The 23,271-nt window shown below is 31.6% G+C and overlaps 1 protein-coding gene across 1 annotated transcript in view; it reads left to right on the forward strand.

Annotated features, from left to right (window-relative positions):
- Positions 1–1,268: 1,268 nt before the first annotated feature.
- LOC134254641 (receptor-type tyrosine-protein phosphatase alpha-like) overlaps positions 1,269–23,271 on the forward strand; it is a 103,161-nt gene continuing 81,158 nt past the window's right edge. The window contains exons 1-6 of the mRNA XM_062737179.1: positions 1,269–1,320; positions 4,280–4,483; positions 5,636–5,896; positions 6,636–6,773; positions 12,733–12,873; positions 19,369–19,509. Of these exons, the coding sequence (XP_062593163.1) occupies positions 4,285–4,483; positions 5,636–5,896; positions 6,636–6,773; positions 12,733–12,873; positions 19,369–19,509 (880 nt within the window). The 5' untranslated portion in view covers positions 1,269–1,320; positions 4,280–4,284. The remainder of the gene's footprint in view (positions 1,321–4,279; positions 4,484–5,635; positions 5,897–6,635; positions 6,774–12,732; positions 12,874–19,368; positions 19,510–23,271) is intronic.

Here is a 23,271-nt window from a genome sequence, read left to right on the forward strand (position 1 = left end):
GCAACCATGATTCGATATCGGCACGATGTCGAGGATATTAACAGTAAGGAAATAGTCTTAAAACAAAAAGTATTGTAATAAACACATGAGAATATAGAACTATTATGGTAAACTATAAAAAAGTAATTTGTCGATATCGTAACTACATCGTGTCTTGGACATAACTCCTGTTCTTTTGAAAAAGAAGATTTTGGCAGAAAATAATGTATAGGCACAATATTGTTCCTGTTACTTGTATTTTTCTGTACATTCTGACTTTATAGCGCATAATGTTAACAGTAATTCTCATCTGTTTGACTGCTTTCTATGTTTAATAGCTGACATCTTTCAGAGTTATTTTCTAAAATCTAGAATCATGAAAGATCCATCCCACTGCAAGATTTTAAAGTTTCATACCGTAAATGTAAATAATTTTCCTTTAAAAAGAAAGAATTCGCTATTTAAAAAGATAAACAATACATCATTATCCTACTTATTCGCATGGTTTCTTTCTGCAGTTTGTCCATTTTCGCCGGTACATTTCTACAAAACCAAGACGAGTATGGTAAATGTGCAAAGTATTTAAAAAAATACTCACCTTCAAGAAGCTAATCTAAAAATTTCAATTAAATGGTTTCAAAGAGAGCTCGTTTTATTCAACTTATATACCTATGGTAGATTCATATAGTTGTTACATCGTATCATTTACTAATACATAACCTTTTAAAATAGGCAATTTTGAAACTTAAGATAATAATGTTTAAGTACATATATCCTTAACATATCCTTCTATATAATACTGTTCAGAGTTATGTCGCCATACTGAAGTTCGATAATGTTAATTTTAGTACAAGAAGAATGTGACCTTTATTTGTGTGATAAACCATGTGAGTTTAAAAAATGTATTCGTTCAAAGCAGATATTTTCATTTTAAAAAGTCACAGCTAAACACGATTTGACAGTTTCTATTGATTTGCTGAATCTTTTTTCTTATAGATATATATTTTCTATATGTAAACAAAAACAAGACACTAGCCTTGTTTACATTATGAAGAAGTTTAAGTTATGTTTCTCCTTTGTAAATCTACAAATGATGTTTAAACTTTTGTTGATTCCTAGAATTGATTAAGTAAGGATTCGAAAAAATTTTAATTGGTTTAATTGGTTAAAAAATACTCAGTTGAACCTGTGTCCATTTCCCTTTAACCGTAGCTGGCTCTTCTAAATATAGAATTCATAACCTTTTAAAATGTCATTGAACACGGAAGGAAAATAATATGGGGTTTAGTTGGGAGTTCATTTTCAAACTTTATTTCTGCTTTGTTGTTTCATTTGGATACGGTATGTAATTTTCAATTTTCAATTTATTTTTTATCAGACACATTTTCCATCATTACCCTTTTATAAACCCGCTTTTTGACCTCAGAAAAAATCCATATATGCATGAATATTTTATATTTGTATGGAAGCAAATTTCTGCCTCAACAAGAAAAAAGATGTTAACATGCGAGAAAAGTATGTCAACATGCAACATAACAATGCATGCCTACATGCATAAAATTATGCTGACACGCAACAAATACCTTTTTTTTTTTTTAGAAAAAAACCCTATAAAACTCATTTTAATGTTGGATTATTTATTTACAAACTTCAGTGTATGAATTCATACAACCACGATGCAACATAATTATGTTAAAATGCGACTTATCTATGTTAACATGCAAGATACCACTAATTAAGTTCATTCAATATACTAAAATTCTCATGAACGATATTACTGTCAGCATACACAAACTACTTATGTCTATACATCTATACTTATGACAGGTAAAATATTTATATGTACATGCGACTTATCAATACAAACTTGCACGATATATTTGAACATATAAGGTACATGTATTTATACCAATTCGCAAGATAATAAGTTGAATGTCAACATGTCTTCATGTACCTGGTTTCTGATGATTATTTCAGGTTACATTTCACTTAAACAATTGATAAAAGTAGCTTTCCCTTGAACGTAGTGATTTAGAAATCAATTAGGGACAAGTAAGTAAACACATGGCAAATATGGAATTTCTTTTTTCTCTTATTGGGCATCAAGGTTGATTGTACACCATTACATGTAAGTAGTTCTGGGTCCACCTGGCATGACATCTGGCCTTTCTAGATTTACCCTCTTCTGCAAACTACTCCTCTTGATGTTATATAGATTCTGTATTTATTGCTTTTTTCCAAGCCGACAACAACTAAAAATATATATGTAAAAAAAGCTACATTAGACAAAAAGAAAATGCCTTCACAATATCACTTTTCGTAATATGGAATATTGTAAATACATATATAATTGTCAACAGATCATGATTTCACAAAGCAATGAGGTAAAATAATTTTTACAAAGGGGCTACATGTAGCCAGAAAAAGTACAAGAGGCCCATGGGCCACATCGCTCACCTAAGCACTGTGGCTAGGAAAAAGTAGAAATTGGTTTATTATTGAAAAGTTTAAATCCAAAAGTAGTCCCATGATCAATCATGGCTTTGCTATTCTTGAGAAGAAGATTTTTAAAGAATGTTCCTATATATTTCTATGTAAAACTTTGGTTGGCCATTTTGGCCCCGCCCTACCCCTGGGGATCATGATTTGAACAAACTTTAATCTACACTACCGTAGGATGCTTCCATATAAGTATGATTAATTATGGCTTCGTTATTCTTGAGAAGAAGATTTTTAAAGAATTTTCCTATATATTTGTATGTAAAATTTTGCTGGGCCATTTTGGACCCGCCCTACCCCCGGGGGTCATTATTTGAACAAATTTGAATCTACACTACCTGAGGATGCTTCCATATAAGTTTCATCTTTCCTGGCACAGTGGTTCTTGAGAAGAAGATTTTTAAAGAATTTTCCTATATATTTCTATGTTAAACTTTGGTCGGCCATTGTGGCCCCGCCTTATCTACAGGGGTCATGATTTGAACAAATTTGAATCTACACTACCTGAGGATGCTTCCATATAAGTTTCATCTTTCCTGGCACAGTGGTTCTAGAGAAGAAGATTTTAAAGAATTTTCCTTTATATTTCTGTGTAAAACTTTGGTCGGCCATTGTGGCCCCGCCCTACCCCCGGGGGTCATGATTTGAACAAACTTGAATCTACACTACCTGAGGATGCTTCCATATAAATATGTCCAATTATGGCTTTGTTATTCTTGAGAAGAAGATTTTTAAAGAATTTTTCCTATATATTTCTATGTAAAACTTTGGTCGGCTATTGTGGCCCTGCCCTACCCCCGGGGGTCATGATTTGAACAAACCTAAATCTACACTACCTGAGGATGCTTCCATATAAGTTTCATCCTTCCTGGCACAGTGGTTCTTGAGAAGAAGATTTTTAAAACATGCCACAAAATTTTTGTTAATTCCCAATTATCTCCCCTTGAAATAGGGCGTGGCCCTTCATTTGAACAAACTTGAATTCCCTTCACCCAAGGATGCTTTGTGGCAAGTTTGGTTGAAATTGGCCTAGCGGTTCTTGAGAAGAAGTCGAAAATGTGTAAAGTTTACAGACAGACAGACAGACGGACTACAGACAAAATGTGATCAGAAAAGCTCACTTAAGCCTTCGGCGCAGGTGAGCTAAAAAGTAATTCATTTTTTTTGAAAAATCTAACCAAAAAAGCAAAAAATTAAAAATCGTATTGTTCAAACTCAAAAATCCCATCTTGTAGTGGTGGTGGTAATAGTTGTGCAATAACAACTTCTCGGGCCTCTCCGACTAGCGGAAAAAACACCCTCGAATGTACGAAATAGACGTCATGACAAACCCCCTTTTCACAAACTTTGAAAAAAAATGTTGGAAGACCCCATTTTGTGGAGTATGGAGTTTTAAGTTTATTGAAATGTAATGATATTACCTAGAATATACAAGAGAAGGCATTTATAACACCTTTAATCCTATATTCTAATAAATAGAAAATGTGAAAATTTTTAACATCCGGTGATTTTAATATATTCGAGGTTGCTTTTTGACCTTTACCTCTGACAAACACCCGAGATGATGCAATTGGATGGTGGTGGTGTGTGTATGGGGGTGGGTGGGTGTCGTAGGTTCTTTCAATACCGATTTTATCTTTACTCAAATTAACAATCTGATTAAAACCAGTCCCTCATGAAACAAACCATGATTTCACAGAATATAAAAATACATTTAATTGTTTACAAATCACAATTTTTAAGAATACATGGAATATTGGAAATACATATTTATTATTGTCAACAATTCATGATTTCACAGAAAACATGTCAAGTTTTAAAAAAGCAACACAAAGCAGCAGAAATAATGACACGAACGCTTCTCCTGCCAGAGCTGTTGACAAAGACATCACGACATGCTCCTCTACATGGGCAGACAACCCGGCTTGGTGGTACGTGGATTTAGAGGAAATAAAAAGTATACATGATATACAGGTCTTCTTTAATGGAACAGACACAGCAAATGGTAAATATATCGAAGACAAAACAAACTTGCAAGTTTATCTAAATATATCCGTGCATTTCATTAAAATCTAATTTGAATTTCAATGAAATAAATGTAATCTTATTTTATGTAAAACACCGAATTGCGGGTTTTCTTTGCGAGTGTAAAATTTGGCGTTTTGCCTATTCAAAGGTATACCAATAATTTTGGCGTAATTTATTTTAGCGGACGCAGGGTTTCAACTTTTTACAGATGGACACTAAGAAGAATACTGACTATTTTAAGCGGACTATCATCCAAACGCCAGAATAAGCCAAATTAGCACCCCGCTAAAATAACCCGCTATACGGTAGTTTAAATAACATTGATCATTGAACAAAACTTTGTTCTAAAAATATAAATTTAGACCTATATTTAATATTCCTAGCATATCATAAGGGAAAATATTCCCTGAGTTAAAGTATGTGAGGCTTAAGTTCAAAGATATTAAATTCAATAAATGTGCAGATTTAAAGAATTTTTCTGCTAAATATCCTTCTAACACATGAAATCAACACATAAATCTTGCTTCTTTATGAAATTTTGAGATGTTTTCTTTTTCATGGAATGCCGAACAATTTACATTGTAAATAATTTATAAAAATTGAATTCTAATTAAAAGTTTGGAAGAAAGTCTCAGGTTCTGTCTTAACTTTTCGAAAAATCCGACGAGTGACAATCCTTAATTAAAGTAACCCATTTAAATAGAAATGTTTAAATGCAGCATTTTACAATTTGCTTTACAATTCATTGTGAGTATATCATACAGTTTCAATATTTCAAAATTTACAATGCAGGTATACATTTAAACACAAATCAAATTAAGAAAAAATGTATTACTTTCTGACTTTCCCACTAATTCTCGGGGTAATATGCTGTGGTGTATATCTCATGGTATTCTGTGCATAGAGGCAATAAAACATATTTTTTAAATGTATGTTTACATTTTCTTTTCATAGTTCATGTTAAAATGTTGACTGATAAATTGTGTACCATAAGCGACTAAAGTCACTTAGAGATTTATCGGTTCATCAAATATCCTAGTTTTTTTTATAGAAAAAATATTTTTAAAAAAATCTAGTTGAATATTATTTTAAAGATTTTATTTTTTAATTTATTTGCTTTATTTTGTAGAACACCGACAGAGAGAACGGATGTATGGATACCAACTTTATGCTTCAAACACAACTGACTTACGTAACTTAGATATGATGCATCATTGTTACAATCACAGTGGACCTGCCTTGCCTGACTTAACCTCTAATCACGTTTGCACAACATTTGGACGATATGTTATCTTCTATAATGAGAGAATTCCTGGTGTGACTTATCCTAATTCTAATGGAGGAAATCAACATTTTACATATGTTCAGTTGTGTGAAATAATTGTATATGGTTAGTCTTAAAAACACGGTATACTTTTACATTAATTACAAGAATGGTATTTTCATATATTTATACATGTATCTACAGATGTACATTCTTCTACTTTATATTGAAATACTCGAAGGATCAAATATTATTGAAAAGTTTTTTAGTTGCGTGTTACAAATACATTTTTTAAATGAAGTTCCCGTCTGAAAACAAATTAACTTACAATGACTTAGAAAAAATGCTAATGTTAAGCACAAAAAAGTATCTAATAGATTTTGTTTAGAATTTAATTAGATAAATAAAATATCACAAGATTTGTTCATATCTGAAGCAGTCCGTTCAAGCTACCTAGTAATGATTTAAAATCTATGAATTTAAATGAAAGACAATAATGTTTGACTTAGGTTGAATACGTAAAAAGGGGACTGTGAATTTTCTTTTCTTTTAGGAAATAATATAATTGCAATGCAATTTCAGTGAAATCTAGAATCCATGCAAACAATTTTGAGGGTTTTTTTTCAAAAACTATTTAAAAATTACAAGTGTTGAAGAAAAATTAGTTTTCTTTGCTGCCTTATATCACATTCAGCAAATTATTATGTTTTAATTTTTTACTTGCTGAAGTATATAGAGATAACGAATAGGCTATTGTCTTTATTATATGTATTAACATTCGACACTTAAATGAAAATGCTTCCTGTCATTCAAGATTTCATCTTATATTATATTACAATAATAAAATATTAAATATCCTTTTTAGGATGTGATACACTTGGAACGTATGGAGATAATTGTTTCAAGAGATGCTCATCAAAATGTCAAGAGAGACGATGTGACATAATCAACGGAACCTGTTTGGGTTGTACGGAAGGATGGACAGGAGATAAGTGCGAATTTAGTAAGAGTTTTAGCATTTTGAAAAGAAAATTTCAATACAAAATTGAACCACGGTTAATACAAAAGTGATGTCACAATTGCTAAACAGATCTTTAAATAATTTTTTTAAAGAATTAAAATTTCGTATATTAAAACTTTAACTTATTTTAATTTTCACTCAACTAGGGTTTTGTCTTTTCTTCTTTCATCCAAGGAAAAAATCCATCGACGTAATGACCTTTAATCGTCTTCATTCGACGTTCATTTTGAATAAAACGGTGCATGAAATTTATGCAAAAACTATGATGAATGTAAAGATAACTGAAATTTATCAAGATCAAATGTCTTTAAAAAAACAAATTTAAATCATTGCAAACATAGACCTTTTCAATATCAGATATGGGATCATGTGTCATGAAGGAGAAAGCATCCCATGTTTCTGTTCAAAGCAGTTGTGTGTCGGGACATAATCAAGAAATCAGGAAAATCATAAACAATACAATGTGAAAATAATTACGTCATACTTTTTATGAAGTATGTCAATTTCAGATATACATTTAGATAACATTCATTTTTGTAATTACTCCGAAATTTCAATTCAAATGTACCTCAGAATGCTTCCACACAAATTTCAGCTTTTTTGTCAAGCGGTTCTTGAGAACAAGAAAAAAATCCAATATATTTCAATGTAAAACTTGGATTCCCTATTGTGACCAGGCCCTACCCCCGGGGGTCATGATTTGCACAATTTTGAATTTACAAAACCCATGGATGCTTCCACATTAGTTTCAACTTTTAATTCCCGGTAAGAAGAATATCTTTAAAAAATTGTCCAATATACTTCAGTGTAAAATTTGGCTTCACTATTGTGGTTCATCCCTACATCCGGGGATCATTATTTGAACAATTTAGAATCAAAAGTACCCCAGGATGCTTTCACTTAAGTTTCTGTTTTTCTGGCCCAGTGGTTCCTGAGAAGAATATTTTTTTAAATACCCCACCCCATATTTTTGTCTTGTCTTGATTATCTTCCCCTAGCAAGAGGACAAGGCCATTCAATAAACAATTCAAACTCCCCCTTCACCAAAGAATACTTTTTACTAATTTTGTTAAAATTGGCACAGTAGTGTGAAAAGCTTACAGACGGATGGATGACGGACATTGGATAATCAATAAAGCACTCTTGAGCTTTCAGCTCAGGTGAGCTAAAAAAGAGGAGAACGGGATATGTTTTTATGGAATTATTGAAATGAAAGCCCCACGAAGTACCTTCATATCGACATCAATAACATTCCGGTGTGATGTTGAATATTGACCCGAGTTGAAAATTGACCCGGGGTTCATTTTTCAACATTGATTATTGAATCGGGGATGTTTTTTCTCCGTTGAAAATTGAGACCAAAAGTCGTTGGATTTATACCCGGGGTCATTTTTAAAGAGCTTGTATTTTTTCTTTTCCCTGATGACCTCAACAAGTTGAAAATTGACCCTGTTGAATATTGACCCCATCTCAGAGTTTGAACATTTTTTTGAACCGCGAAGTTGTTTTACGGGCTTTATCAGCATCTCTATATTTAGATTTCGGTTTAAATTTTTTACCCTTTTTATGAATAATAGAAATAAACTTATCACTCCGTGTATATATGAAAATTTTAATCAGTTTACGATTTCAGTTATCTTCAAGCATGACAACTTTATTATTTGACAATACTTTCTAAAATCCATAGCATCCACAAATAACTACAAAACTATGAATAACGTATTAAACAAAAATCTATGAAATCTGGTGTCTAGAAAGTGAGCCCTATATATTTTGATCAGGCGGGCAGAAATGAATCCAATGATAGATTATATTTGTGAAAAAGATCAATATAGCGACCATTGCATGTCGTAATGCTGACTTAATCAAACTTATCTTTCAGTAACCTGCCTCGGCTTAAAAATAGATCGTTTTCGGAGCATAACCTTGCGAATGAGATTATTATTTTTCTTAAAAAATATCATTTTGATTCGATACAATGTGATTCCTTTTCGATTATTTGTTATTCCTATTCGATAATTTGTAATTTGTATTCGATAAATTGCTTTTCACATCGGAGGAAATATGACAATATAATTCCTATTTCATAATTTATAATTCTATTCGAAAACACGCGTTTCCTCTTTGATGTCATTAATATTTGAAAACATGCTATTCCTATAGCTATTCGCTAATTTTGCCATTCTTGCATATTCGATAATTTCATCTTTCTTATTCGATTATTATTTGGTTTATATGCAATAAAGTTGATGAACGAAAACATACTAGCATCCATTTCTATTCGAAAAAATACGATTTCTATTCGATAAATTTCTTATTGCATAATTTTATTTCTCTTATGCGATGTTTTTATTCTTTTTCAATAAATGCATTCTGGGAAATATGACAAAACTAGAACTGGTTGTAAATTCAATTAAATAGGAATGCATGTTTAACATGATTATCGAATATTAATCATTTTATTATCGAATTGAAATGACAAAATTATCTCATAGGAATCAAATATTTTCGAATAGAAAAACAACTTAAAGGTGACGAATTCTCGGACAGAAATAACCTTTTTCGCACAACAATAACAGCTGATCGAATAGGAATCATATTTTATCGAACAGGAATGAGATGATTTAGAAAAAGAAAAACAAAATTTTTGAAGAAGAATAACAAAAATGTATAATAATGCAACGTTTTCCCCGCCATACCATAAACAGGTAATAGCAGAATACACGTATTACTTTACAAATACGGAAAGTTTACTTTGGAAAAAATGAAAAGAAGAAATCATTTTTCTTATACAGTATAATTTCAGTTGGCCTTCATCTTTCATAGTCAATAAAACTTCCAAACATGAAATAGTTATGACACATTCAGTGGTGACTTTAATTTAAAGTTTACTGGGATATATCGAGTCGACATATGAACTAAAGTAACTATTGTTACTTGATCATTGGTGTATCTAAATGTTGAGTTGAACCCCACAGGAAGCGTTTTCTTCTTGTCATGTTAAGTTTTTTTTCAAATACATTCTGATTCTGCTTCATGAAAATATTAAAACAGGTCGGCCAATAAAGGAAAACAATTAGTGTTCATCGAAATTCCAAATTTTGAAGGAAGACTGCAAAAACGGTGTCGATAAGGAACTCCAGCTTCCTTTTTATATCAACTTCAGGATACTTTTTAGGTAGAATCAGGATGATTTTTAACAAAGTGATTTTTGTTGATGACCTATCACAAGATACGAAAATTTCTGAATTCTATTTTTTATTGAGAAAGGAATGCTTGTTACGACTGTACAAAAATTGTACATTTTGATGTTACTGACTTCTGACAAAAATGGTGATGTCAAATTTTCTAAAGTGGGGGGAAAGCTAAGCATCCCTAGCCCCCCCCCCCCCTACCAGTTCCCAATGCCTATGGATTAAAGCAAAGTTGTGAAAACCAAGTCATAAATATGTGTTTTTATGCTGTTGAATTTAGAACCGGTTTCGTGATCAAAATTCCACGACCCTGCTCAGTTTTCAACGGACTAGGGTCTAAATTAAACACATTTGGTCTCAGTATTCAACGTTGAAAAATGAACCCCCGGGTCGATTCTTAATCCGGGTCGAATATCAACGTTACACCGGCATTGCGGCGATAGGGAAAATCTTTCGTTGGGTCCTATAATGTCAATGAACTGCAGTATATCAAAGAGGAAAAATTATTACGGCAAAAATTAAATATACTATAGTTTGAAAAGGTTTGTATATGGACGTTTTTAGACAATATACGGTATATCATTAAAGAAAAAGCAGCAGTTTTGTCATAAGAAATATATGTTTTGATCAACCTACAGTGATGTGCCATAAGTGTTCGTCCAAATTCAATTTTCATTACGTCACCTTACATGTCGACGCTGTATCTGTTAACCATGGCGTCAATGTTGACTGAATAAGTATATATTTATAGCATATCCATGTGATTGTCACGTGTCACAATTACGTAGCAAAATTTTTTTTCGTCTGCTGTGTATTTCCAATGTAAACAAAATGAGTATCGTGCATAAAGAATTGAGCACTGATGTTAACGAAGTCATTGTTTCTCTTAACCTGTCTGGATTAAAACATTCAGAAATAGCCAGGAGATTACGAATTCCCCGGTCTACAATAACATCTGTAGTTGACCGGTATCGCAAGCGGGGAAGTGTAGAAAACATTCCGAGGAAAGGGAAGCAGGCAAAGCTGAGTGACAGAGACAGTCGCAGCATTTTAAGGTTGGTGAAAGAAAACAGAAAGAGAAAATTATCATACATAACAGCCTTATTCAATGAAAATAGAGACTCTGCTATATCTAAACGGACAGTTCAACGGAATTTGTACAAATAGGGGTATTTTAGAAGAGTTGTTCGAAAGCGCATCAGAATTCGCGAAGTGAGCAGAAAAGCCCGACTCTTCTGGTGTAGAGGAAACAGGTACAAAACTATCGATATTTATTGGAACAGGGTAATCTTTAGTGATGAATGAAAAGTGGACGTTGGGACTGATAACCGTGTTTTTATATGGAGAAAGGTGGGCGAAGAGTGGATGCCATGTTGTCTCTCGCAACCTCCAACACCGAAGTTAAGTTTAATGATATGGGGCTGCATCACTTTCAACGGTGTAGGAACTGTGTCTGTTGTAGATGGTAACATTAATGCTCGAAAATACATTGATGTAATTGAGGATCAACTTTGGCCAGTTATAGCACGCCATTTTCCTCGAAATAACTATATATTTCAAGACGACAACGCCCCTATTCACAAAGCCCGAATAGTTCAAGAATATGAATTACAGAATAATATGCATTCAATGGTTTGGCCCGCTCAGCTAGAGTCCTGATTTGAACATTATTGAAAATATATCTGGTTGAGACTGAAAAGAGAACTGAAAAACGGCAACGAAATATTCTTGTGTAAAAATCAGCTGGAGGCAGCCATTCAACGTATCTGGATAAACATCCCGATTTGTTATGTTCAGAGCTTATACAGGTCGATCCCAAGACGAATATAGAAAGTTCTAAGGTCAAAAGGCTATATAACTAAGTATTAAGGTAAGAAAAAATATTTTATAATTTTATTTCTGTGTTTTTTTTCTGAAGCGTCTCGTTACTACGGCGGCCATTTTGAATTTGGACGAACACTTATGGCACCAATCTCTCATGAAGAGTTGTCGTTCGTTCCTCTCTCAGACACCTCTGCAATGGGCTCACGTCAAGATTTTTGACATATAAAACGTCATATTTGCAGGATTTTTTCAAATTAGAATAATAGTTCTGGATTTATTTAGTAAACATCTACCTCAAAACTCAGACATAACCATAGAAATTGAATTATAATGAATTAAAACAAACGCACTATTTCTTGTGTTTATCACTGTGATATACGCGAGCCGATGGTAGAGAGTGTTATGGCACATCACTGTACATTCACAAAACTTAATATGAAAAAATAACAAAAGTGTAAAAATACACTGTTTTTCAATAAATCATCCTAGCTATGATATTTGTGTTTTCATTTACTTTTCAGAAAAAATGTGGGTTATAATTGGGGAGATGGCAAACGACTTAAGTTTAGTTTGTCTGCTTTATTTCTAATGCAATATGAAAATTGCTTCTATGATCCATAGCTTTCTGTCGGGACTCTGTTGACAAATATACTAAAAGCTGTACGTATGGTAAAAAAGGGATAAATTGGTTTTACATGTATTGAAACCATCCTTATCATTTTTTATCATGCAAGCAATTGATTGCTAAATTCTATTTAAAATATTCTATCAATTTAAAACTCTTAAAGTTCTTTCTACTTAAATCAGATGAATTTTAGGTTTATCGTAATTAATTTATATACATTTATTGGTAAATATTTCAGGAAGCTTTTTAAATTAAAATTTCTTTTAACTTCTTTATTTCGATTTAATTTCAATAAAAGCCTGTCCAGAGGGATATCATGGACTGGAATGTAGAGGTATTTGTTCTAACAACTGCCTACGAAACAGAACCTGTAATCATGTGACTGGGAACTGTGACAACGGCTGTTCTGATGGATGGACCGGAGGGCGTTGTAACATAAGTATTAATTCTTACTAATTTGCTTTCAAATTTATTCTTTTGGAACAAATGAATTTAATTTTTGAAGATTCATGAGGTTATGAACTACGACGCTTCACGCCGGCATATTTCTTACAGCGCGTTAGCTAATGATGTTAATTTTTAACTTTTACTAAAATGTTGTCAATTTTAATATTAAAGCCTAAATTTTGAACTGTTTTTTCCAGGTAATTCACAATATATTTGCTTTATCTGTCAAAAAGAACGCATTCCAAAATCAAAACAGAAAATCTTTTTTCTGTTATAAGCATTTTGCCCTCAGGTAATGACAAAATCAAACGAAAAACAGAATTTTATATGATATTTATTAAAAAGATGGTGAAAATTCAGAATTTTTTTAGTATATAGACGATCAAGCATAAAAACCAAACTGATTTGAAAACATTTAGAGGGAAGATGGACAATGCTTGTTTTGAACATATTTTATTGACAAAATGTCAAAGGGATCGGACACAAGTTCTAGCAACTTAGATAGTCATCTCCCATACATAAAATCCCAATAGCTATACAACATTTACAAAATATTACAATAATATATACATGTACATAGAAGAACAAGGACAATTGTTTTATGAATAAGGAAATAATATCAATTATTAATAATGGTGATAATAAATACAGTGTTGATATTATAAAAATATAATAATTTCAATAGAGATAATACAATTCAGTGGTAATTAAAACGACTTGATTCCTGAATAAATTTTTGAACAATACCGAATATTTTTTCATTTTCCTGCGAAGATAAGGAATCATCTCCACATAGTAATTTATGCACATTAATCATTTTTACATTATTAGTTACTAGTAGTAGGACAATGCTTATATACATTAAACGATAGCAAGACTTTAAGGGGTAAATTTACCTTCAAAGACAATAACTGATACAGCATTTATGACTTGACACGTCTTATAGATACATGAAACAAAAATCTACAGGGTAAATTTCCTCTCAAAAGCGTCACTGATACAGATTGAAGGTAGTGAGATTTTACAAGGTAAATTTTCCCCCCTTTAGAAAATCTTTGATATAGTACAAATAACTTGCAAAATCTTAAAAACCTACAATGTACAGTCGAGAGTTAATTTCATCTCAAAAATGACATTGATACAGTTAAAATGCAATAATGCAATGCTAAATCAAAAATCTTGACGATATCAGGACTTTACAGGTTAATTTCCCCAAGAAATTCACTAAATACAGTATTTATGAATAGCTACATTTTAAGATAGCAAAAATCTACAGAGTAAATTTGCTCTCAAAAATAACATTGATACAGTTGGTATACAGTAATTCAAAGCAAAAACAACTATCTTGATGACGACAAGACTTTACGTAGTAATTTCCCCCAAAGAAAATAAATGAAACAATATTCACCACTCTTCGAAAGAGCGAATATTACAATTTGAAAATAGCCGAATTCAAAATGACAATGAAGCAAAAGCAACTATCCTAATAGCAAGTCTTAATGGGGTAAATCCCCCCCCCCTCCAAAGAAAAGATCCACTAATACACGTAAAGTATTCATTATCTTCAAACACTTCGAAGATAGCACAATCCACAGAGTCAATCTTCTCTACAAATAATTATGATACTGGCACGTATCATAATGTATTTCAAAGGAAAGGCATCCATCTTCAAATAGCATGATTTTACGGGTAAATCCCCCCCCCCAAATATCACTGATACAGAATTTATGACTTGAAACATCTAAAAGATAGCAAAAATCTACAGGGTAAATTTCCTCTCAAGGACACATTGATACAGTTAATACACAGTAATTCAAAGCTGAAGCAACCACACTGATGATAATGAGACTTTACGGGGTTAACCCCCCCCCCACCCCAAAGAAAAAAAATATTGAGACGGTATTAATAATTTCCAACATCTTAAGAACCCACGAAGTAAGTTTCCTCTCAAAACAAAGACACAGTTCATCTACACTAATTCAAAGCTATAGCAAAAATCTTGATGATAGCAGGACGATGATTTTACGGGGTAAATTAATTTCCCCTTAAGAAAAATCACAAATACATTATTTACGACTAGCAAGATTTTAAAATAGCAAAACTCTACAGAGTAAATTTCCTCTCAAAAATGACATTGATACTGTTTATTCACACTACATAGTAATTCAAAACAAGAGCAACCACGCTGATTAAAGCAAGACTTTACTGGGTAAATTTTCCCCCCAAAGAAATTAAATAAACAGTGTTCACTCCTCTAAGAAAAAAGCAAACATTACACTGTGAAATAGCAGAACTCAACAGAGTTCATTTTATCTCAGGAACTCCCAATGAAGCAAAAGCTACCATCTTACAAGGAAGACGCTACGGGGTAAATTTCCTCCGCAAACAAAAAAAATCTCTGATACGTGTACTGAATCTATGATTTGAAAACACATTGAAGGTAACAATCTACAGGGTAAATTTCCTCTCCTCTCTGAAAATAATACTGGCACTGTCAAAATGTATTTAAAAGCAGAGATACCATCTTTCTGATAGCAAGACTTTACGGGGTATATCCTCCAAAGCATATCACGGATTCGGAATTTATCATGCTTCAAAAATTTTCTCTCAAAATATTCGACTGATACAGTTTATATTACTGTAGACGTACTTTTTTTCTACGGGGTCATACTTCCGAGGAATCTCAATTTCTGTTTTATCCGCGGGTAGAAAATTACGCGGATTTCTTAGACTGTCACTAAATGCCTTACATGTACATTTACATTAAGTAAGCTTGGACAAATTTCCGCGGAAAATATGTGACCGCGTATATAGCGTAAATTAATAACACGCGGAAAGGTACTTATACAGCATGTACAGTATATAAACAAAACAAAAAATATCACATTTTAAAATAACATGGATAAATATTTCAAGCTTAAGATGATAAAAGCAAGATTGTACGGGGTAAAATTCCCCCAAAAAGGGTATCATTGATACAGTAACAGTTATTATTCACAGTAAGAAAACAAACATTATTTATTGAAAACAGCAAAACATTACAGGGTTAATTTCCTGAAAAAATAAATTGATACAGTATACAATTTTTACAGGAAAAAAATAAACATGTTAATTCTCATTGACAAAAAGACTTTCGAGGGACATTTTTATCTCAATATACCAATGGTGTAATACATTATTTTATAATCTATAAATAAACAGCACATAATCTATACACATGTACAAACACCTACAGTTCATTATACTGATTTGAAGCCGTATTCAATGGGAGGAGGGGGTTCAATGCGCGTGCAGCGGCATGTTTAGGTCACAAATAATATGTCAAAGTAGGTTGAAAATTGTATTGTCCAATCTGTATCTGAGAGGGAAAATTCTTAGGCAAGTCCGTCTCTGGATTATTGTCGAACATTTTGATTTCAACAACATTGATCACGTTTACTGTCTTGGACCGAAGCTCCACTTCTATGCTTTTCTTTCTGTATTGCGTGTCATGAATCTGATCTTACTAAGACTGTTATAATCTCTAAATTTTGTCAGCATCTAAATATGCTATCTATCAAACCAGAAAGCTCAAGCTGACCTCTGAGAAATTGTCGACAATGTAAATCCATTGAAATTCATTTCATTTTACTTAGTTACTTGTTTTACATATACTCTACTACTATCAGATAAGTATAATTATTTCATGTGGAATTATATTAATAAATACATAATTGAAAATGTTCATTTTTCAAAAATTAATGTAACAAAATCGTGAACAGTTATTTTTTCTTAAAAAGTCCATCGATTTATACTGCAAAAAAAAAAACTCCTCTAACATTAAAATAAAAAAGGAAGGAGCAATACATGTATTGATAAAACTTTGTTCATCGTCATTTTCAAAATTAAAAAAATGCATTTTTCTATTTAAATATAATTTTTCTGTATACATTTATCTAGTATCTAGGCAATAAAGTATAATTTTTTTCTTTTAATTATTTGACTGAATAAAACTTCTGCGGGATGGACAAAGTGATACCATTGCCTCCTAATACCTAAAGAATAGATGCTGAGCACAAATTGCTCCTAATCGTTTACTAATCCGTGGAAGATCTGATAACTTTATGTACTGCTATCATCAAGATTTTTGCTTTAACTTTGAATTAGTGTAGGTGAACAGTGTCAATGTCATTTATGAGAAGAAATTTACTCTGTGGGTTCTTCAATAAAGTCTCAATATCATCAGTGTGGGTGCTTCAGCTTTGAATTACTGTGTATTAACTGTATCAATGTGTCCTTGAGAGGAAATTTACCCTGTAGATTTTTGCTATCTTTTAGATGTTTCAAGTCATAAATTCTGTATCAGTGATATTTTGGGAGGAAATTTTCCCGTAAAATCATGCTATTTGAAGATGGGTGTCTTTGCTTTGAAATACTTTATGATCCGTGCCAGTATCATATTTGTAGAGGAAGTTGACTCTGTGGATTGTTGCTATCTTCGAAGTGTTTGAAGATTATGAATACTTTACATGTATTAGTGAATCTTTTGGGGGGAAATTTACCCCATTAAGACTTGCTATTAGGATAGTTGCTTTTGCTCCATCGTCAATTTGAGAGAAAATTAACTCTGCAGAATTCGGCTATTTTCAAATTGTAATATTCGCTTTTTCGAAGAGTGGTGGATATTGGGTCTTTTTTTTTCTTTGGGGGGAAATTTACCCCGTAAAGTCTTGCCGTCATCAAGATAGTTATTTTTGCATTGAATTACTGTATACCAACTGTATCAATGTTATTTTTGGGAGCAAAGAACTATATGCGGTATATTGCATATATTTGCCCCCACAAAAGTCAAATTTTGAAAACTTCCTGAATTGTGCTGAATTCAATAAATTGTATGAGAAATATAAATTAACAGAAAATATTTTAGTGTCAAAGCAGTGTATTCCCAATTTTTGTTTTATGACGTCACAAACTAGTCCGATTTTATATCCTTTATCAGAAAGAGGACAAAATGGACAAAATTTCAGCAATTTTAGCTTTAAAATTTATAGAGCGCAAGTTTGTTCAGGAACAATATTGACATATTTCATTGATATTATCATTCTACACATTATATCAAAATATTGATCCTGAACACACATGCGCTCGGTGACTTTTACTCAAAATATCGACGAAAAATGTACATTTTTCTGTAAAATTCATACAAAACTGAAATTTACGTCATGTTTGTGACGTCATTACATGTACGTACATATGGCGTCAATACTTATGAAAATATTTAGTGCTTTGAAGTCAGCATATACTCCCCTGTGAAATTACTTAATTAAATATATCTCCATCAAAGTTTGATTCGGGGGGCAAATATTGGTTATTTCCGAATAAAGTTCTTTACTCTGTAGATTTTTGCTATCTTAAAGTGTAGCTATTCATACATACTGTATTTAGTGAATTTCTTGGGGGAAATTAACCCCGTAAAGTCCTGATATCATCAAGATTTTTGCTTTAGCTTTGCATTTTTGTATTTGAACTGTATCTATGTCATTTTTGAGAGGAAATTTACTCTCGACTGTACATTGTAGGTTTTTAAGATTTTGCAAGTTATTTGTACTATATCAAAGATTTTCTAAAAGGGGGGGGATTTACCTCGTAAAATCTCACTACCTTCAGTGTTGTTGCTTCAGCTTTTATTAACTGTGTATAATCGGTATCAATGACTCTTTTGAGAGGAAATTTACCCTGTAGATTTTTGTTTCATGTACCTATAAGTCGTGTCAAGTCATAAATGCTGTATCAGTTATTGCCTTTGAGGGTAAATTTACTCCGAAAGTCTTGCTATCGTTTAATGTATATATATGCATTGTCCATCTTCCCTCTAAATGTTTTCAAATCAGTTTGGTTTTGATGCTAGATCGTCTTTATACTAGAAACATGCTGAATTTTCACCATCTTTCTAATAAACATCATATAAAATTCTGTTTTTCTTTTGATTTTGTGAATACCTGAGCTTAAAATACATGCTTAAAACAAAAAAAAGATTTTCTGTTTTGATTTTTGAATGCGTTATATTATAAATAATTCATGGCAGTTAATTTAATTCGTCATATGATTCAGAAACAACATGTTTGCAAAAAACATTTCAATGCACAAAATAGTACTTGTGCACAGAGTGCATGTAAAAATAGGAATCCAAACGTTGCAATACTGTAAATTCTTTGAAAGAGAAATATTGATCATTTTCTACTTAAAAATATCAAAACAAAGTTCCTCATATAATGATTTTGATATGGAATTTTATCATTATGTTTAATCGAATACAGTTTAATTTGCACTATAAAATCCAAATGCATTGTAAGAACCAAAAAGATATGTATTTTCCTTGAAGATAAATCCTACTAAAAAGCTCAGGAATGAACCTTTATAATCTGTTGCATCAAAATACACTTTTATTGAAAACCCTTTGATAGAAATAGAAAGTATTGAAAAATATAATGAATTGATAAAATTCCAGCATGTACAATGGGAACATACGGAGCAGGATGTTCACAGAACTGTAGCGGTAACTGTAAGAATGGCACCTCTTGTAACAGAGTGACAGGGTTCTGTGACAGCGGGTGTTCTCCTGGATATATCGGCGAAAGATGCAAAAAAGGTATAGTATACATTTTCTTTATTTCACCCAACTAGGATGTGAAACAATATGCATGTGTATTTTAATTTTTATGCGCCTGGATCGATAGATCCGAGGCGTACATTGTTTTTGTCATGTCTGTCTGTTTGTCTTTTTAACTGTTTGTCTGTTTATTGTCAACTTTAACCTTCGCCACTTTTGAACCGTGACAGATATGGACTTCATATTTGGTATGTATACTTCACTAATAAAGCTCTTTCAAATGACACCAAGATTAATGACCTTGTTATCTCGACTTATATGCTAAATATAGCATTTTCGAACTTTTGCCCTAACTTTTGAACAATAGGAGTTTGAGACTTCATATTTGGTATGCATCATCCACTAGTTAAGTTCTTTTAGTGACACCAAGGTCAATGACCTTGTGACCTTGACAGTGACTTGTATGATAAAAATAGCTTTTAAGAACTTTGTTGCCACCGGACGCATAGTGTTTCACAAACACATCTTGCTTAATCTGTGAAAGTGTACCTTGTACATATATGTTACCTCTGCAAATTATCAGTAAAATACGAAATGCACATTGTTTGAATGTTTTAGCGCTTACATTTTTAAACGTGTATTTCAGTATGTACTCAAGAGACTATTGTGGCAGATTGTTTTGAAAAGTGTAGCATTTACTTTCTCAATAGGACCTCCTCATGTACTGGACAGCATTGTGATCAAGGTAAGTATTACTGTCCTTATCTTTGTGTATGTTACATTAAATATATGTTCCTGAATTCTAGGAAATACATGAAATTCCTAAACTTCTTTGGAAATACACACATATTTACTGATTTCAGTTAGGAAGTGCATGTATTTACTGAATTTTCAATACTTTTTAAACGTTTTTGGTGAGATAATTTAAACTATGAATTAAAAAAATATGATAAAAATATATGGAAAGTTTATTGAATTCAAAGATAATATCAGTAAGCATATCATGTGAATAAAAAACATATACTAGTAAAGTGAATCTTTATCTATTTATATCTTTATTTAATATAAAAAAGTCAACATTATTCAACTTATAAAATGTTTTCTTAAGATGTCTGTACGGGATTAATGTCGCAGCTGTTGCAGAAATATACATAACGCGTATTTTTTTCTGCAATAACTGCTACGTTAATTCCTTTACCTACGAGGGTCATTAAAAATACTTTAAGAAGATTAAACATAAACTCATATTCATTCGTAAAAAAAAATCATCTATTTTGTCGATCTGTGAAGTTTCATTCCATCTGATTAAATGTAATCATGTAAGTCTATCTTAAAAGAGATATGTTTTGTCATTACGGAGCAAGTTTAACAAACATTGTACATAATGTCAAAAAGAACTTCAACAAAGTTTCTCAAAATACTTTTTATTCTATACACGGTTTGTAAAGTCTTTCCTATTCATCAAAATGTTCCCATAAAACTTGTCACTTACTTTGCTAACAATTATTCTTGTAGCAAAAAGTTAGATTTTCAATGTTTTCAAATTCTTTACCGCGTACTCTACTTTCACGAGTTCTGCAACAGTGAACAGAAGATAACGGTTAATGACTTCACTTACTCCTTTGACAAGGATTTTAAAATATAAACTGTTTTCTGCAACAGTGAACAGAAGATAACGGTTAATGACTTCACTTACTCTTTTGACAAGGATTTTAAAATATAAACTGTTTCTTTGCAGACCATGTAATACATGGAAATAACGAACATTATTATATACCAAACTATGTATCACTCACGTTTAATGCAGTCACGAGACGAAGTACGTAAATACATGACGTTAAATTTTCTTGCAAATCAAATACCGGTAGTTCCTTGTCATTAAGCCTTGTTTACTGGATTTATATTATGAAATTGATCTCTGAAGATTTTTTAAATTGTAAGGGGGTATACAATAAATTTATTTTAAGAACAGAAACTTGATCAGAAGAGCCGTATCACGTCTCGTTGACGTAAAGCGTTTCGTGTTATCTGATGATCCGCGCCTGTCAACAAAACGTGAAACGACCCTTCGGATCAAATTACTGTTATAATAAAATATATGTATTTAAGTACGAAAGTCCATTAAACAATATAAATAGGAGCAAAACAAACACGAACCTCCAAAACATTTGAAGTGGGATCGAGTGTCATGGAGGTGTGAGCATACCTTTATAGGTTTATTCCCCGAATGGCTACTCGGAAAAAACAACAAGTAATTATCTCACTCAATTAAGGGGCCCTCTAAGGGGTACAGGTAGACTTACCTGTATGAATAATCTCCAAGAATTTAAATAAAATAAAATGAATTTTATTTCAATTTTTTTTTTATTTGAACACTAGTATGAATAAATATTTTCTATACATATTTTTTTTTTAAATAAATAATTTTACAAGCAAAAAACATTATAAAAACTATGAATTATCTTGAAGTTCTATTGTTTAGCAGCACTGATTTTCACATTATATATTAAATAGCACTGTTTCACTTTCATATCACACACATTTACAATATTTACAATTTATTTAGTCCATATCTCTATATGTTTCATCACAACTAAGGGATCAGTATCCAAGGCCGTGAAGAAATTCAGATGCAGGGTCTGTGTAGGTCATTAGATCAATGATGCCTTTCTGATATCTTTCTTTCAGTAACTTCAATCTTCTCTTTATACTTGCATAGTTACTTTTTCTTTTAAACTTATTACGATAATTTTGCTTATTAAAAATTTCAAAATCAACCGATATCAATTATCAGTTGCTTCATCAATTACCTTTATTAACTTTGGAATTCCTTAAAAATCAAAGAGATCTGTATATCTATGAGATGCAATGTCTCCGGTTCAAATAAAACACAAACACATCTGTTTTTATCTCGAATCGTCTATATTTATTATAAAAATTGCAACATAAACGTCTTCATTTTATGATGATTTAAAAGAATGTTTGAATAATTAAAAATTAATAAAAAAAATGATAACTAAATAAATTAAATTAGACAAAACTTTACAGAAACACTTTAGTTGTCATACATAAATATCTATATTATTTTAAGAAAAAATCATTTTTGTTTATTTATTTAAAAGAGTTTGAAAATGTAGCAAAAAAGGGATAATAATTTGCAAATTCTCAATAATACTGAATAGTTTGGAAAAAATGGAATAAAAGGTACAATAAAAATTTCATTTTTCTTAAATCTTAATTTTATTTATTTACAATCATTTATCTATCTTTTTATTTAGTATATTTCTGAAAATAAAAAAAAAAACCCTCTTAATTGAAATAAAATTAAATGAATATATCTGATTTATAAAATATTGCTTATCCAGGAAAACACAGGTAAGTCTACCTGTTTCCCTTAGAGGGCCCCTTAATTGAGTGTGATAATTACTTGTTGTTTTTTCCGAGTAGCCATTCGGGGAACACACCCCTTTATAACATAAATTGCAACGTTTTGAAGGTATAAACATAAATATACATAAACATAAACATAAAAAAACTAATCTAGAAGACGAACTTCAATTATTTTACAGCTACCATGAATTTTGTGTCCCCCACTAAAAAGTCGACCTGAATTGAAATTTGTTTGAACAAGCAAACTTATAATACCATATCATACTTTTTACATTCCTTTCTAAATTAATTTTGCAGACAAGAAAGAGCACGATTGTGATGCAAATGGTACAATTGCAGGACTTGCTGCTGCTTTAGGGATTTCTTTACTTTTAAATGGCGCCCTTATTGTGTTCCTGTTTTACTGGTTTA

The sequence above is a fragment of the Saccostrea cucullata genome, unplaced genomic scaffold (assembly GCF_032062105.1).
Source record: "Saccostrea cucullata isolate Sc308-1 unplaced genomic scaffold, CSIRO_AGI_Scuc_v1 ctg531, whole genome shotgun sequence".
Classification (NCBI taxonomy): Eukaryota; Metazoa; Mollusca; class Bivalvia; order Ostreida; family Ostreidae; genus Saccostrea; species Saccostrea cuccullata.